Source organism: Syngnathoides biaculeatus, chromosome 20 (genome assembly GCF_019802595.1).
Source record: "Syngnathoides biaculeatus isolate LvHL_M chromosome 20, ASM1980259v1, whole genome shotgun sequence".
In the NCBI taxonomy this organism is placed as follows: Eukaryota; Metazoa; Chordata; class Actinopteri; order Syngnathiformes; family Syngnathidae; genus Syngnathoides; species Syngnathoides biaculeatus.
The window spans coordinates 11,211,525-11,228,945 of NC_084659.1; the positions used below are offsets into that span (position 1 = coordinate 11,211,525).

General features: G+C 43.7%; 2 protein-coding genes across 7 annotated transcripts; one reads left to right on the forward strand and one right to left on the reverse strand.

Moving 5' to 3' along the window:
- Positions 1-8,309: 8,309 nt before the first annotated feature.
- msrb3 (methionine sulfoxide reductase B3) lies at positions 8,310-12,538 on the reverse strand. Of its 6 annotated transcripts, XM_061807800.1 has the most exons (8): positions 12,087-12,536; positions 11,079-11,193; positions 10,448-10,590; positions 9,590-9,698; positions 9,309-9,386; positions 9,194-9,222; positions 8,992-9,089; positions 8,310-8,871 (listed from the first exon to the last, which is right to left on the reverse strand). In XM_061807800.1, the coding sequence occupies exons 3-8, from the start codon at positions 10,521-10,523 to the stop codon at positions 8,713-8,715; spliced, it is 549 nt and encodes a 182-aa protein (XP_061663784.1). In that variant the 5' UTR covers positions 10,524-10,590; positions 11,079-11,193; positions 12,087-12,536; the 3' UTR covers positions 8,310-8,712. The 6 variants fall into 6 exon arrangements, with proteins under 6 accessions (XP_061663784.1, XP_061663781.1, XP_061663782.1 ...); XM_061807797.1 differs by lacking the exon at positions 10,448-10,590 and having other exon boundaries at positions 12,087-12,538; XM_061807798.1 differs by lacking the exon at positions 10,448-10,590 and having other exon boundaries at positions 12,203-12,536.
- Positions 12,539-12,793: 255 nt separating this feature from the next.
- On the forward strand, positions 12,794-17,349 carry tmbim4 (transmembrane BAX inhibitor motif containing 4). Its single transcript, XM_061807766.1, has 7 exons — positions 12,794-12,979; positions 13,279-13,387; positions 13,781-13,886; positions 14,055-14,088; positions 15,322-15,439; positions 15,511-15,556; positions 15,758-17,349. Exons 1-7 carry the CDS (start codon positions 12,889-12,891, stop codon positions 15,962-15,964), a joined length of 711 nt encoding a protein of 236 aa, XP_061663750.1. The 5' UTR covers positions 12,794-12,888; the 3' UTR covers positions 15,965-17,349.
- The last annotated feature ends 72 nt before the right edge of the window (positions 17,350-17,421 follow it).

Consider the following 17,421-nt stretch of genomic DNA (forward strand, 5'->3'; position numbering starts at 1 on the left):
GGGTCCTCCTACTTCAGATGACTTTTCAAAATCTTTTGTTACCCATTATTTAATTGGGGGGGGGCGGGATACCACTCGTTGCTTTATTAAACATACAGCCATATAGCCTCATTTCATGCGGAATGAATGAGTTTAATGATTTATTGCTTCCCTGCCTTGATGTTGAGCTCATGGTGTGCACACGTTGGCCACCAGAGGTCAGTATAGTCGAAACATGCATAGTACACAAAGAAAAGTTTCGCAACTGAATGACTCAGTGAGGTGCAGTTGTTTTTCAAAGAGGATAAAGAATACATGCCTGTATCGCATCGCTGCATTGTCTGTCTTCATGAGCGGCTGCACGACTCTGTTCAAATATCCTTTTTTTTTTCCCTCCAGGATTGTGACTCATGCAAAATGGATGCTGTTTTTTTTCCTTATATGGCGTTTTGCATTGAGTGTTAGCATTAAGCTAGCGTACGTTCGTAAATGACGTGGTTTAGTTGAATGCGCAATGCGTAATTCACTTTCGTTTTATGCATAAACTTAAAACGGGAATTCCAATAAACGGAGGAGAAACTATTTTGAGTAACCCTTTTTTATGTTTGTTCTGCCAAGTTATCACATGATTAGTTGACGGGGTTAGGGGTGTTTTATTTTACTTTTGGACTTAAGTAAATGTCAGAGTTTGCTTCTGCCCCCTTTTTTGTTTTCAACTTAAATTCAAGAGTTGAACCATGATATCTGTACCTCAACCTACGTACGGAATATGAGTATTGTACTTTTGCCACCTCTGATTTTCCTTGTATTTTATAATTAATACGGAATAAGAGTGTGAATTTACAGTGAACAAATAAACTTAGAAACAAATACTCATAATTCTAGTGGCGTAAAGCAGTCGTATAAAATCCAGCTCTGAGTGTGAAACACAATTTCTACCTAGCAACAAGTGATTGCGTAAACGTGAGGGGATCAGGACAAAATAATCCACTTGATACTATGTCGTATTTTTTTTAATTCAGAAGAAAGTTTCAGAGAATTATATTTACATTTGTAGGATTTCCCCAGTCTGATTTGAAAGATGGTACAAGTTTCCCGTTTTTTTCCAGCCCAACAGTACTTGCTAGTTAATACAGAGCAAAAGACGTACAAAAACTCAATTAAGTAACATTTATTTCTGTTGAAGCTGATGGGATGGCGACTAACCTAGCGCCATGCGTGAGACCGAAAGCGCAACTCGACCGAGGAAACGCAAGGTGTCCACTCGGTGGAATGGCCGCGGCCCACTTTGAAGCTCTCCGCCGCGGACCCGCAGGGAGATCAATTACCCAAGAACAACAGAAACAAAGAATAAAGTGTCTTATGTGCGCGACCTTTCCCACGATCCCGCCGTCCCCTCGAAATTGCTTTTACAGCAGAGCCCGTGCGGGTAAAAGTCGTGAAATGATCAGCAGGAGTGAGTTTAACGGAGCCGTGACGCCGTCAAAATGTTTGTCGGTGAAACTACTCGCTCCCATGTAGACAACGGCTCCATGGTTAAATTGTAGTGAGTATTCATTCATAAAAAAAAGAGCCCCTCCTAAAGAAGGGGGTTTCTGTGGAACGCCCGCCCCCGTAGACTGAGTGGCGTCGGCATCAAACCAATACAATCAATGGGCCGCCCAGCCTCCCTCGGCTACCTTCAGGGTGGTTTCGTGCAGGCGCACATGTGCAGCCTGACCCCTTGTTGAAGCGCAATTAAAAGAGAGCGTAAATATGTTAGTGCGCTTTGCGAGCCTTCGCGTCATCTCAAGACTTTCCATCTTTCCAGCCTGGAATGCTGCCTGAGCTAAATAAATACATCCCAAACAGTCCGGTCAGCGTCTTGTCTACCAAGCTACCACTCTTATTTTTTTTGCATTGCACACAGTGGTGGGAAGTAACCAAGAAAAAAGAGGGGAACAAAACTTATATTTCGTATATTTTCAGGTGCTTGACTTTTTTGCAAACAGATACGGCGCTGCCCTGACTTGCGATTTTAATCCCTTCCACGAGCGGGCCTCGTAACTGCCGTGCGCCACAATTTCATGCTTCGATGCCGATCAAGTGTGCTGTTTCTGGTGTGCACGCCTTGCCCACCAGGGGGCAGTAAAGCAGAGACACACGTAATACATGGAGAAGACTTTCACAAGTAAAGTGAACTATTAACGCATGATGGAAAGGAAATCAGAGCGGCCAAATACAATGTTTACGTCTGTAATGTGGCTTATTTCAACTTGTCTTTCGTCCGTTTTTTCCCATTAATTCCGCTTCAAAATAGAACGTTTTTTTTCCCTTGTTACTGGGCATTTTTTTAAATTTGAGTGTAAAACTGTGAATCCAAAACTAAAGGTCATTTTGCTCCATTTCCTGGCAACATGTCATGGCTGTCATCAACACATGGCATGTGTGTGCGCATGTTCATTGTGGTCCAAGCGTTTTGCTGCATTTTGTTGGCTACAAGGAAATAGTGGCCAACTTTACCCTTTAATTTGGGTCGAGCGTGTTGGAGTGCAACTTAAGCATGATGGACAGCGCGGTTTTCGGCGTGCACCGTTTTGCGTCCGCTGCTAATGGCAACTGCGACTTCGACGCGCACATTCTTGGCGGTGATTTTGGCAAGGCAAGAAAAGGAGCCTATTCACAGCACGGAAACAGATGAGAGTTTGACCGCCGTGCCACCCAAAGTCCATTTGAACAGCCTCCCCTCCAGACGTGTCCCCGCCGGGCTTTCTCAAACCAGCGGCACACATGTCATGCATTTACGGCGCGTAGTGCTGAGAGGCCATCTGCCAAACACTTTGGATTGTTTAAGAATTCCTATTTCTATCTGGTCTCGGATTACAAGCGTTTTCGGAAAAGATTTCCGGGAGTGTGCGTGTGTGTGTGTGTGTGTGTGCGTGTGCATGGGGGGGGGGCACGGCGTCCCGCGCTTATGTCTTTTCAACTCAATTAAACGGAGTTTCTTTTAGCTCCCGCTCGCGCGCTTTCAAGGACAACATCTCGGCGAGGAGGACGACGTCTGTGTTCTTCCCCACTGTCAGGGAAGGAATGAACACATTAAATATAGACGCTGGGAGATAAAGTAAGCCGTCCAGATGTCGGGGCGGTCGGGTAGGGTGTGCGTGCGTGTGTGATTAACCCAGAATAGCATTTGGGGTGTACGGTACAATTGTGCATACAGGATGTAAAAAAAAAAATATGTAAAATACATATGGACATTATATACTTTTAGAACACTTTCCAGTCAAGTCATATTGAGAACTTGGTCCCAAAAGGTGTGTGTGTGTGTGTGTGTGTGTGTGTGTCTATATCGGACATTTTTTTAAGGACATTGTATATTCAATCCAAAACACATAATTTGGGAATTTCAGATAGCATAATGCAAACAAAATGTGAAGTGCCATCAATAGGCTAACAGAACTTACACTGATATTTCAGAAGTTTTTGTTACCTTTACACAAATTACTACCAGTGTGACGGTCTGAACGATCCCCCATGCTGAAAAATCTCCTTGCGGTTAATGCGCATGCGTTACTAATCTGGGAATTCTGGGTACGTAGTGTACGCGTACTGGGAAATCCCCCAGTCTCATATTTCCCATTCTTCTACATAGAGGGTGCTCACATACGTCATATCAATCTTTACGCAAGTCTAGCACAAACCCTAACCATAACCTAACCTTAAAACAAAAGTTGACAAAAAGATATACACGTACGGCACATGTTGAAGAAGCATGGATGGGGACGTTTCAGACTGCCCGGGAATTTACAAAAATCACAAGGAGATTTTTCAGCAAGGGGATCGTTCAGAACGTCACACCTGTATGGGGACTCCCTCTTGTGGTACGCTAGGAAACACAGCTCGAGTGCAGTTCAGTTGTATTTAACTTTTAAAATTTAACACGTCAGCACAAATCTTTTGTTAAATATTCAACTTTGAAAGCATCTAAACCGCGTAGTTTCGGTTCTTCTATGCAGCACCGTAAAATCCCAAATGTGCGGCTCAGGCAGAAATAAAACTCATGTAGGGAACAGCGGGCTGCAGACGTAGTGCGACTCCCGCACTGGAAATGCTGCGAAACGACGGCGAACAAACCACACAGTCAAGTCGGTGGTGCATTCCTGGCCTTTCACCGTCCAAACTATTTTCTGCTCGTACATGGCGGGGCACTCGGTGTGTTACATTCCACAAAACGCAGGATCTATGAAGATTAGGGACACTGGAATGTGGAAAAAAAAAAGTAATAAAAAAACCTGAGGAGGGAAGCTTTGAGGATTTAGAGGCCTGTCCTGTCAGGCGAGCGGTGATGTGCTCCAACAAGTCCGACGAGTTTGGACGTCCAACATTTTCCAGACGAAAACGGCTGCGTGCACTCTACTTGGACCCCTTTAGAAAATTTCAAACCCCCCCCCCATAAAAAACAAATTATATTTCTATTTTTTTGTACTGGGGCAAAAAGAGAGAAATTTATGTTTCTGCCGCCTTTACAAAGTTGAATATTTGGATCAAGAACAAAAATGTAATTAAAAGCAAATAAATCAATGATGAAAAAAATTGTCAAGAAAATATTTGTAATTTCCTGTAATTTTTTTTATACTGCACAATTGTTTCCCTTGAGAGATAAACAATAATAACAAATCTAAATTGCTCATTTTAGTGTTCAAATACAGAAAAAAAACATTGTTACATTGGTTTATCAGAGAGGTGAATAATTTTCCTGGATCAAATTATTATTTTTTTTTTGTTTTGTACTTGGTGTGTGCGTGTGTTTAAAGTGTGGAGATGAACTCCAACGGATTTGCGGAATCCCGCCGCCACACCCGCCGAGTTCAGAGGTCACATTGCAACGTTGAAGTGTGTCTCGGAAGACCTCTTTGTCAGCGCGCATGAGAATCGCAAACACCGGGACTCCCTCAGCAAAACACGCATGGCCACTAAATATTTGCGCGACAAAACATAACACAAACGTATTGGAAATTGTGTTTTTTTTTTGTCGACGATTACACTCGCGCCTCAACAGGAAGTATTTAAAGCTTAAAAGTTTCATTTTCCAGTAGGGAAACAACGTCCTCTGCTGGTTCTCGAATGTGACCGTGTGTGTATCCCCACCCCCTTCCATCCTCCCCCACTCTCTTTACAGAAATAGAAAATTACTAAAAATGAAAAATCGTTGACACCAAACCAAATCCCCAGTGAGCGCGTCTGTGGTTTTCCTCCTTAAACAACGCAACGCGGAATCCCAGCCGCTTCAAAGTTATCTTTTTGCGTTCACATGTTCCAGGCCCGTCTGCGCGGGCGGATGTTTAAATTTTCCCTAATCCGCATTTAAAGTGCGCAGGCCATTGCGATGACATCAAGCGTTCCTGCGCACGCAAGACCTCCGCAACGCTCTGAACAGACCCGCAAAGACCGCATCCATACCTCAGGAAGGAGCCCAAAGTGACATGATGTTTACACACTTTCGGGTCAGATTGTCATGGAGGGGGAAAAAAAAAAGGTCACAAGAAACCAAAAGGAACGTGTTTAGTCTGCTCTCCAAATCCAAATCAAGGTGCAGGCATAAAGGTTTTGGTTTTTAGTTATTTTTTTATTCCCTTTACAGTCCACTTGCATTGGGGGCATCATCATTTCTGGAGAGGATCCCGATTAAAAATGAGCATTTAGCATATTAAAAACATCTTTGGGTCTGAAAGTTTTCGTGAAAAAAACTATTATTTGTCCGAGCTGTGACACGCCGTCGGAAAATTTGTAATATATGTATGGAAAACGAGGTTCTCTCAAATGATTTACGTGTTTTCGACTTCCCGCTCGTGAAACGTCGCAGTCGGCCACATGATGCATACTCGTCGCGGGGGGAATTTCTCTAAACAGGTACGAGCGATTTGGCCCCGTTTCCGCGAAGCACTCGGAATCCACAGTCGCAGTAAACCGCAAAAAAAAAAAAAAAAGCTTTTCCTCGACGGCCCAGTGTTTTTCCAAGAGGAGAAACATTTCCAGCGAGGCCGAGACATTCCTGCCATGCTTTGCGTCAAACACGGGCTCGCCGTGTCGTAAATCAACACGCAGCGCAAGAGAATGTCTCTTTTTCTAAATGGAATACTCCCGAGTCGACGCCGACGCAATAAAGAATCAATCTTTACAGCGGTACAAAATAGAATGGTCATGTTTATTTCATTTTTATTTTCCTGGCCGCAGTAGCGCACTGATAATGTCTGCAAAACGGAAGGATCCTTTCCCTGCTACCTCCACAGACCGAGTGGCTTTGGGATACCAAGCGGGAGTGAGTGCGTTCAACTAAAACGGAAAAAAAAAAAAAAAATATGAATGAATACAAATGACAATTGTATTCAATTAGTTCCCTGTTTTTGTGCTTGACTCAAAATCTCAAAGGACAACCAGCGGTGTGTTGTCACTGCCCACCGTTGGTGCTCAGGCTCCAAATACGCTCCTGCTGCTCTGGCGCCATCTGTTGGCACGTTGGTGCCACTTAACCATGTTGCGCTGAAGTGAGGAGCTCGATTTAGTCGGGGCACTACTTGATCTAATTGCTAAAAGTTCTTTGGCGCCAACTGACGATATCAGTGGGCAATTACAAAACTTTCTAGGGAAGCCGTCGATTATCCGTATTGATGATAATCACAACAGCCGGGGTTCGCTCCCGAGTACCAGAAGAAATGTGCGTGAATGAGAGGGGAGAAGGGGAAAGGGTGAGGCGACAGGGAGAAGAGATAGCGAGGGTGGATGACTTCAAATACTTGGGGTCAACAATCCAGAGCGATGGTGAGTGTGGTAAGGAAGGTGAGTTTGCGCCAATCGTCAATCAGGACTGCACTGTTCTTGATGCACATGTCAAGAGACGACCCCCCCCCCCCCCACGTTTCTAACTTATTTCTTTAGGATCGGTGAGGAAAACCCTCCATTCTCAGTGGCTACCGTGGCTGCCATGTACGAGGAATACTTCGCCGCAAATCCGCCCGACCCCAACTCGTCTTCCACCTCAGACGGTGAGGACGCACTCGCCTTGTTTTACCGTGACCAACTGCATGCAGGTCTTCTTCTTGTTTTCCTTTCAGCTTGTCCCTTTAGGGGTCGCCACAGCGTGTCATCTTTTTCCATCTAAGCATATCGCCAGCATCTTCCTCACTGTCCTCATGTCTTCAATCACAACATCCATCAACCTTTTCTTTGGTCTTCCTATCGCTCTTTCGCCTGGCAGCTCCATCCTCAGCACCCTTCTACCAATATACTCACCCTCTCGCCTCCGGACATGTCCAAACCATCGAAGTCTGTTCTCCTGTTCTCTCTAACCTTGTCTCCAAAACATCCAACTTTGGCTGTCTCTCTAATGAGCTCATTTCTAATCCTGTCGATCCTGCTCATTCCTAGAAAGAACCTCAACATCTTCATTTCTGCCACCTCCAGTTCTGCTTCCTGTTGTCTCTTCAGTGCCACCGTCTCTAATCCGTACATCATGGCCGGCCTCACCACCGTTTTATAAACTTTGCCCTTCATCCTAGCGTATTCTCTTCTGTCACATAACACACCAGACACCTTCCGCCAACTGTTCCACCCTGCTCGGACCCGTTTCTTCACTTCTTTACCACACTCACCATCGCTCTGGATTGTTGACCCCAAGTATTTGAAGTCGTCCACCCTCGCTCGAGGGGAATTCGCAGGTCACACAAGCGCAGCCCCCTCTCGTCGCAGGCCCGAAGGGGTCATTGCCGTCGTGCCGGTTCACTCGTATGCACCTGCGACGTGTTGACGGACTTGAAGCTCGGATCGTATTCAGAATAACTTCACGGGCCGTTATGCCGCATATACCGGACCGCTACGCTTCCCCCTTGCTGGGCTTTTCGGGGTACCAGTGACCCTCAAATTTCTCCTGCAGCGCAAAGCTCAGCCGCTCGATAAAGAGTTCGTTATCTCCTGTTCCATATTTCCAAATGTGCCCGACGTGATGGGGGTGGGGAAAAAGGCAGCCATGTCGTCTTCCAGATTTGTCGTTGCCCTCCGCCGAGAAAATGCAGCATGTGATTGTGTAGAACTCATGGAGGAAAAGTACAAGTCCCCCAAAAGGCCTTTATCATGACAGAAATCTATCATAAAGTCTTTGGCAGAGGTAAGAAATATACACAGTTTGTATTCCTCACTTTGTACATTTCAATACTACACTGGCCTTTTACAGGAATAGTATCAAATACACAAATTTTAATCTAAATAAAAAAGAAATAATAATATATATTTAATTTGATTATTTTATATAGATAAAATGTATGGTTATAATTACAAAAATGCTCAGCCATCTATGTGGGGATTTTTTTTATTATTATTATTCAATTGAATGTATCATTTCAAGCTGTGGGAAAAAAAAATCAATTTAGGAAGGAATACAAAAATAGTGCTCACAAACAATCCAAACACTTTGCCTGACAACTATATTCACACCTTAAAAGCATCAAATATCATCAAAGGTACGCTCAAAATATACTCTACTATATTAAAAATAAACCGTGAAAAAGGACATCATCCATCTGTGAGTAAATTCTATTATTAGTGAACATGAGCGTGATCATTTTTGGTCAGTAACGTTTGCGTGTGAAAATATTTTGTGCGTCCGGTAAAATAGCCGCTAAGTTGTGAATTGATGACACTGCAACATTCTTACACATAGAAATCAAACCCGCACGCCGGGCGAGCCTTGCCGTGTTCCTACAGTTCCGTCCTCCCCTCAGCCGTCGAGGAGTCGGCGGAGCCCGAGGCCCCCTCGCCGTCTTTGGGTTGGAACGACAGCGAGGCCGAGTTGATGCAGTAACGTTTCCCGGTGGGCTTGGGGCCGTCGTCGAAGAGGTGGCCGAGGTGGGCGCCGCACTGCAGCGGGATGGACAACGGAGCCGCTCGCGTTATTCGTATGGCGGGACATAGAATGGAGCAACGGTTTTTCTGTTCCGTACAAATAAACGACGAATTTTGAGCAATTTGGTGTCGGACCTGACTACAGGTGGTCTCCACTCGATGCATGCCGTAGGAGAAATCATCTGCGACGGCGATGGACTCCTGCTTCACAAGGTCAAAGAAGGAAGGCCAGCCTGGAACCGGGAAGAGCACGGATGGAGAAATCATTCCTTTGGGTTTCACACACGATCGGGGACCGAAATCTCCGTTCGTGAATCGGCGATCACGTCGCTCTTACCTGATCCGGAGTCAAATTTGGATTTGGAACTGAAAAAGAAAACAATTCCAAAATCACTTTCGTGAAAACCCATTTGAGGGTGTGATGACCGCGGCATGCGGGAAAAAGGCCTGACCTGAACAATGGCGCCCCGCACACGACGCACGTGTACGTTCCCTCTTCCTTGTGGTACGTGAACTCTCCCGTGAAGGCGCTGCGCAGAAAAAAAGTGGGGCGGCGTCAGAAGCAGAAGTGGCAAAAGCACGTCGTACAGACCCCCGGGTACAGGTTCTGACTTTGCGCCTGCTCCTACTTGCACAATATTTTAGAATGTTTATATGGATGACACTTAGGCTTTAACATATTCAAAGTCTCTCAAGTACTGTGTCATAATTTAAGTGGTTCCAGCCCCCCCACCTTTCTGTTCCTCGTTCCTGGGTCACATGATACTGCATAGGCGTGAGACGTTTCTTCATCTCCTCCTGAGAGAAAGTGACCGGCCATGTCTTCTTGCTTCGGGCAGCTCCTACGGGAAAGCTTGCTGATATGAACTCGGTTGTCATCGTCAATTAAAGCACTTTTTTTAATTTAAAAAAATAAAAAAATCTCCTCAGGATATGTTCCAAAGCTTCATTTTCACCGTCAAAAAAAAAAAAAAAAAAAGACAATTAGGTGTGTAAATTAGTCAGACAAAATCAAACCCGCCAGACGCATGCAAGCTGCATTAGGAAGCCAAGCAGTGAACCATTTTGGGTTTGGATCGTTAGTGCTTGGATTAGAGACGTGTGACAACCAACAACACAGACAGCCATAAAACGAAAGCGTAAGCGTACGTCAGTGTGGACTTTGAACAAGAAATTGAAGGTGGAAAAAAATTACAGACTCACTTCTAGGAATACTGCCCCGTCGTTACCGTGGCAATCCAAGATGGCCTCATTTGCTGTTTTAGCACTAGCACGGCCCACCACTCTTTCTAGGTCCACTATTTCCTGTGTTTGACCTTCCAAAAAATTTTCTTTGCTCCTCAGAACTGAGCCCCTGACGCATTTGATCAGATCTGCTCGGAAAGCGTCAAGCAATCCGCGTGACCGTTTTTCCCGGGGAGGTTTGATCAAAATGGGAGAAAACCAGTGAAAGCGGCGCATCGTTGTGAACACGCGCAGACTGGTCGGGCATGCTGACACAGCGGCCAAATGTTACAGCTTTTTTTTTGGGGGGGGGGTAGAGAAAGAGCGAGGCGGAGCACATCAGGCACACGGCACCCAGTCAGTGGACCTGAGGGAAGACTGCAGGACCTCAGAGTCACAGGCTGACTCTTGCTTATTAGATGGAGCAGATTGAAGCCCGACATGGCTGCTGAAGAGAGACGCTCCAACCACCACTAGAACCAAAACGCCCTCCTCAGCAGCGCTTAACAGCTGGATGAGACACAAGGAGAGATGACAAACGTGAGGTCACGATTAACTGAGCTGGGGGGTCGGCGTGGGGGGGGGGGGGTTATTGGGAGTCCTGCTTCATGCCAGACATACAGAGCAACGGTTACGACTTGGGCGACTGGAAAGGAAACAAAATGTTAGCTGAATGACCAGGGCCGGGATATGGGGAGTCTGGAAACGGATCGCAAGATGTCGCACTTGTTTCCAGCGGAATCATATCGGATTCGTTATGTTCGGGAGCTAAACGTTGCCTGTACAGCAAATAAAAGCTGAAATGTTGGCATCACTTTGGGCATCAATGGGAGATGTCGTGTCGTGGTTCAGTCACCTGACTTCCATGCAGCCAGCGGAGCGGATTCGATTTCAACTTTATGCAAATGCAAATTATGAAATTGGGTCCATGTCACAGAGCGGGTTGCGGCCGTACTGCACGTCCAAGTACGACGAGAGCTTAAGAAGAATGACTCTACCTAGCAGAACGGCGGACACCGCAGGGTGGCAGACCGAGCTGCTGCCTTGCCCAAAGACAAGCCGCGAGGCCAGGGAGAGCCCACGTCGGAGCGGGGCAGCCATGAGATAGTCACACTATAGAGAGACAACAGAGTAGGCGGGGGTTACTTGGCGAAATATTTGGATCGGTCCGACCAATTGAGTTGAATCGAGGACGCTCGCAGAACAGAAGTGTTTCGAACGAGCGAGGGGCGAGCCGACGGTTTGCAGTTTAGTCAGATTTATAACTCGCTCCAAGCGATATATACATAGCGACACTGAGCGAGTAGTCCGGCGAGACGATCGGACAACTCGAATATTAATAGCTCAGCGCATACTAAATGAAAGCAGGGTGTAGCGTTACAAGTAAACCATCCGAGGCATTGATGTACTTTGGCTAATATGCAAACGTGGCAGCATTCAACAGTTTCTGATCTTTTCATAATAATAATAATTGGTGTTTTTTTGTTTTTTTGCAACAATGCCAAGTGATATTCTGAACGTGGATAGAACAATAATCTCATTGTGTATTTTTTGGGGACGGTGGGCACAGTGTTGGGGAGGAAGTTTGAAAAAGGTTTTCATATTGTTTGATAGTAGACGTTTAACGATCTTTGTGAGGTGAAGAATACATTTTGAGAAAATCTGCAGTTCTTGATTACGTACAGGCAATTATAAAGGTATTCTTGGCAATTAAGGGTCAACGTGTGAATGGAAAATGAACTGGCACGTAGGAGTTAAGTGCTGCACAGTTGGCAAAAGTACACAAAAACCAGCTGGATTCATCGAGAAGGCGCCATGTTGAAACGCAGGGACTTTTGTGTTTATTGCCACAACCCACAATAATAACACATTAATGATAGATTGCAAACAATAATGACATGCTCACTGTTAAATGAGCAACAACAAAAAAAGAATTCCGTTCTTGTTGCATTGTAGACAAAAACAATCACGCAACTCTTGTGTTTATGACATTGTTATTGACCTACCATTCAAGTCGCTCGCCTAAAATGCAAGTCATCATTTCGAAGCAGCCGTGCACTTAAGAGTAAATTTGCACTTACATTCGCCATTGTTACTCCGTAATTAACATGCTGTTACATACCAGCGGGGAGTAGCAGCAGGAAGGCGACGGAGAGAGAAAAGTGACGACGATCAGCGAGTGACAGTCTCCCGGTGACAACAGGCTGCAACATGAGCCGGGGATGGGACAGACACACAAGCGGGACAAGCTCGGGAACGCGTCCCGCGACACTTCCAGCTATGCAAACAGCTCGATTGCTGGACGTTTCCATTTATGGTCACGACCCAATTATTTTCTTTGTGAAACTTTATTTCAAACGCAACCGTGTGCAATCCTGTACGTGGCAATACGTAGTGTACAAATCCAAAATATATGAATTTGAATGAGATGAAATTGCATCGTTTATTACTTGGCTATGGTGTGCTGTATGTTTTGTCGACTCTCGATGCATCTATTTGAATTGCTAAACTTTATTTATTCATGGAAAACTGTAAAAAAAAACGTGTGCAATTGATACATTTTTAAATGCTACTTATGAAAAAATCTTGGAAACATACTACATTAGCAATGCAGGATAAAGTTATAATACTAAAAAAAACTATCGCGCAGATATGGGTTTAATAATATTCAATAAAGTTTTGAAGAAAAAAAAATTTTGTTTACGCCCTTCTGGTGACGTCATATCTACGCGTCCACTTCTCACAGCAGTCCTTCGTTTCTAATCTGCAGTTTTCAGTTCGCACGACGGGATTCTGAACGTTTTGACGATGAGTAGCGAAAAATACCCGAGGTCGTCGATTGAAGATGACTTCAACTATGGCACAAATGTTGCTACTGCCAGTGTCCAGATACGTATGGGTATGTGAAGTTGCATAACTGCTATGACGTATTACGAAAAAGATAGCCTGTCGCTCTCGTAAATGTAGCAGCATTACTTTTTTGACATTGTAGCGCACGTAGATGTTTTGCTTCACAATATCCGTAATGTTAGCTTGCTTGTATGGACAATCGATATTCAATTACTACTATTTTTCTGGCCTGTATTAGTATTGCCGAAGCAAATTTGCCATTCTGGTTTTGTTAGAACTTTCGTTTCTTGTTGTAAACAAGCTGTTACCACAATAAAACCATCCATTGTGTTTTCAACTATTGTTTAGATTTCCTGCGGAAGGTATACACCCTGCTGAGCTTGCAGATCGTTCTGACGACGGCCACCTCTGCCCTTTTTATGTTCTCTCAAACCATTAAGGAGTTTGTCCATGCCAGGTGAGGACATGACAATATTGCAGGGATCTTAAAAAGTATTTTACATAAATCGCCAAATTATGTTGTTTGCAGATAATGTCATAAATGTCATATGTCCTCAAATAGTCAACATCAGTCATGTACCCTTTAAGTCACAAAAAAAGAGAAATATTTCCATGTTTATACAAGACGAGAGCCCATTACAAGCAGACCCCTTCCCGGACCTGGTTCTTCTCAGGACCTGTTGCTGCAGAATCATCCTCAGTAACAACCTCACTTTTAGTAACCGCCACCTCGCCCTCTTTCTGACCAGGAAATCATCATGATATGTTGTGTGGAGTGGGAAAAAAAATATGCATTCCAATAGTATTTGCTGTTGTGTCTGACTGACCTTTAACCTACCGTCTTTCGCAGCCCTGCTGTTGTTTTGGTTTCTGCTCTGGGCTCTCTGGTCCTGCTTCTGGCCTTGGCTGTGTACCGCCACAAGCATCCAGTCAACCTCTACCTGCTGCTTGTATTTGTAAGCAATTTGATCTTTTCCTTATTTCTTCTATTCCCCAGTCACAGAACTTTCCAAAGCAGTCGTTTGTCAGTTTTCAAGGTTTTCAAGGCGTTTGACTTTGGAGGTTGAGTTGTATCACTTAACTAATTATTATTATTATTTTTTTCATCTGTGTGTTGTTGACAGACTTTACTAGAAGCGGTCTCTGTGGCTACAGCTTGTAAGTACTGTTCAAAGTTTATCCAGCGGTATCTTGACTTACAAGAGCCCCTAGTTGTGTTATTTTTGGGGTGGGAGCTACCAGCTGTCACTTTTTCTATGATAAATTGTGTGAAATTTGACTTGTTTCAGATATGCTACAGTGAGAGTACATTGGGTGAGGGGGGGTGGGGGAAGAGAACCATCGTCACTGACGCACTTTCAGCCATTTTTTAAACACGCTAATGCAAAATGATCACACTTAACAGGGAGCATGAAGAAGACGCAAACACTGACCTAACCACGGCTATGGCATACCGGAGCAGGACTCGGAGCTTCTGACATGCCTGATTTGTTCCGTTAAAGCCAATAATACAATGGTGCCTCGGTTCTCGACCACAATCCGTTCCAGAAGGCCGGTTCAAAAGTGAAACGCTCGAAAACCGAAGCGTGTTTTCCCATTACAATGAATGGAAAATGGAATAATGCGTTCCAGGTCCAAAAAATGTTGCATTTTTTTAAAATTTTCCTGACAATAAACTGCATAGTTGAAATACATGTATAGTTTAAATACTTTATATATTTAAATCATTTAAGAAATATATTTATTTTTTTCTTAAAATGTATGGTTTAGCAGTAGGGTATGCTAGCCTGGGAGTACATTGCCGTATCTGTAGCGACTCGGCCCCTAGCTTTGTAAACCTTTTTTTATTAACAAGAGTGCCGAATAACTTTAAACAAGCAATAATGAGTGGGGGGGGGCAGACAAATTGTTTTTATTTGCACAGAAAGTCCATAACGTACAAAAAATTTAACTTGCAAGTAGAGGTAGGGTTAATAGAACAAAAGAAAAAAAGTCAGAGGAGTGAGCGGGCCAACTGGTTGTGTCACACGTTGTTTCTGTTTTTTTCGGGGGTGCGTTCAAAAGCACAATAACAAATCGTCGCGGGTCAGCAGGTAGGGGCGTTTGAATACTGATTTTCATTCGTAAACCAAAAAAAAAATCTTGAAATTTTCATTCGAAAACCCGATCTGTACAAAAGCAAAGACATTCGAAAACCGAGGTACCACTGTACATGCGTACACTTCTATACTACTATGTTTGTGACTTTTCCCTCATTAACATTGCACTTAATTGTTTACATTTTCTTCCTTCCATACATATGTTGCAAAAAAATATTTTTAAATTAAAAACATAACTTGTGTGCGTTGTTCCTGGGACTGTTGTGATGACAGAGCCGCTCTCTTTGCACAGTGACTTTCTACGAGTACTCCACCGTGCTCCAAGCCTTGTTCCTGACCTGCGCTGTGTTCGCCGGACTGACCGCCTACACTTTCCAGTCCAAGAGAGATTTCACCAAACTGGGAGCCGCGTAAGTTGGCTCCAAAAAAAAAAAATAAAAAAGTGGATGGATGGGAAGAAATACTTTGCTTTCTGTCACAGGCTTTTTTCCTTCTTGTGGATCCTCCTAATTGCGAGTGTTATGAGGGTGAGTCCCATCGTGTTACTTTTGTTTGTTCAATTTACTGTGTAGTTTCTACTCAGTCAGAAGAGTAAAGCTTCACTCAATTATTTAAATTACCTTCTATTTAATTATGTTCCATTGTGTTTTGATGATACTGTACAGTTCTCTACAGTATAAAAAAATTTTGTCTCCATTTCTGCTCCCTCGGTATTGTTCCCGCTGCAGGTGTTTCTCAACAGCGACAGCGCCGAGCTGCTGTTCGCCGGCGCCGGGGCGCTCGTCTTCTGCGGCTTCATCATCTACGACACCCACCTGTTGATGAAGCAGCTCTCCCCCGAGGAGCACATCCTGGCCTCCATCAACCTCTACCTCGACATCGTCAACCTCTTCCTTCACATTTTGCGCATCCTGGACTCGATGAAGAAGCACTAGAAAGGCCGGTGGTGTCCATTTTAAGAGCTTGAATTGAATTGATTGGCTGTTTTTGGTTTAATACGATGGGGGGCTGTACTTGCAGTTTCTACTTGACTTTCTCTTTACACTCACCCAATTTGGCACAGTTGCTGGCAAAATGCTATAAATTAAATGTACCCGTAAATCACTTCTGAGGGAATCAAAATGCTGTGTCATGTATCATGTATAACGTAATCCGTGGAATGTCGTCTTTGCATTTGTGCCAGCTTTGAAACAAAATATGCTTTAATGGCTCTTGATATCATTTAAAGGAAAATTCCGGTGGCTTGGAGTAATTATGTATCCAATAGGTCATGTAAATATTTACTCTATCTTGATAATGTGATGTCAAATCCTCTCTTATTTAATAGTGTTTTGAGAAGATTTTGATCGACAATTACGAATTTCCAGGTGCGCCGCCATTTTCCGGGTGTCACATGACCTACATGTGCAGATGTTTACGTGACGTTCCAAACGCTCGGTTACATGGGACACAGACTCCGCGTCGTTCCGCCAGAAGAACCATCCAAATATTCAACGTTATTCACAGCCACAGGTCCAAAGAAAATTCGTAATTGTCGATTAAAAATCTTCTCAAAACACTTTTGAATGTGAGAGAATTTAACATCACATTATTAAGATAGAGTGCATATTACATAACCTATTGGATATATTGTTACTTAAACCACCGGAATTTTCCCTTAAATAAGTACTATCTGTATATGTGCAATTTTCAACGTGAATGAATGTGAATTTATTGGGAATTATTTTTAGGGGGGAGGGTTTTGTGCTTTTTTTTTTTTTTTTTTGTTACTTAATTTTCCCGTTGTGGGGCATATCAAAGATGATCTTAAATGTCAAACCAAACAAACGCACATTTTTTTTTTAACACAACTACACGTGCAATTCTGTTCATCAGAACCTTAACTAATGGAATTCTATCGAATGTGGTCAAAGATGACCCAGGCGTTGGCGCAGTTCGGTCGCTTTATTGCCACGCGCATTCATACAAAGAGCTGCGAACCGAGCCAGCATTTAACTTGGGTTAAAATGTCACTTTCCCTTTTCATCCTTACCAATGTCACGGCTATCTATTTTTCACACTCAGAAGTCTTAAAATAACATCCATCCTGTGGCAGAATTTTTTTTCTCGAAAGTTTACATGTGAGGTGGATCAATGTTCTTCTGCACTAATCATAAAACACTGGGTTTACTTTCAAAATCAAATGCACCTTATCTATCCGTTTTTTTTTTCTCTGCTTTAAGAATCCCCATTTTGATTTTTCATACTGTAAGGTACTATTTTTTTTGTGTTTGTAAATTTCAATGCTCAATAAAGTATTTAAAAAGAAAAGTTCCGTCACGTGTTCTAAGGGAACCATTTCATATCGGCTGCATAAACAAACAACCCCCCCTACCCCCCTTTATGTGTGCCG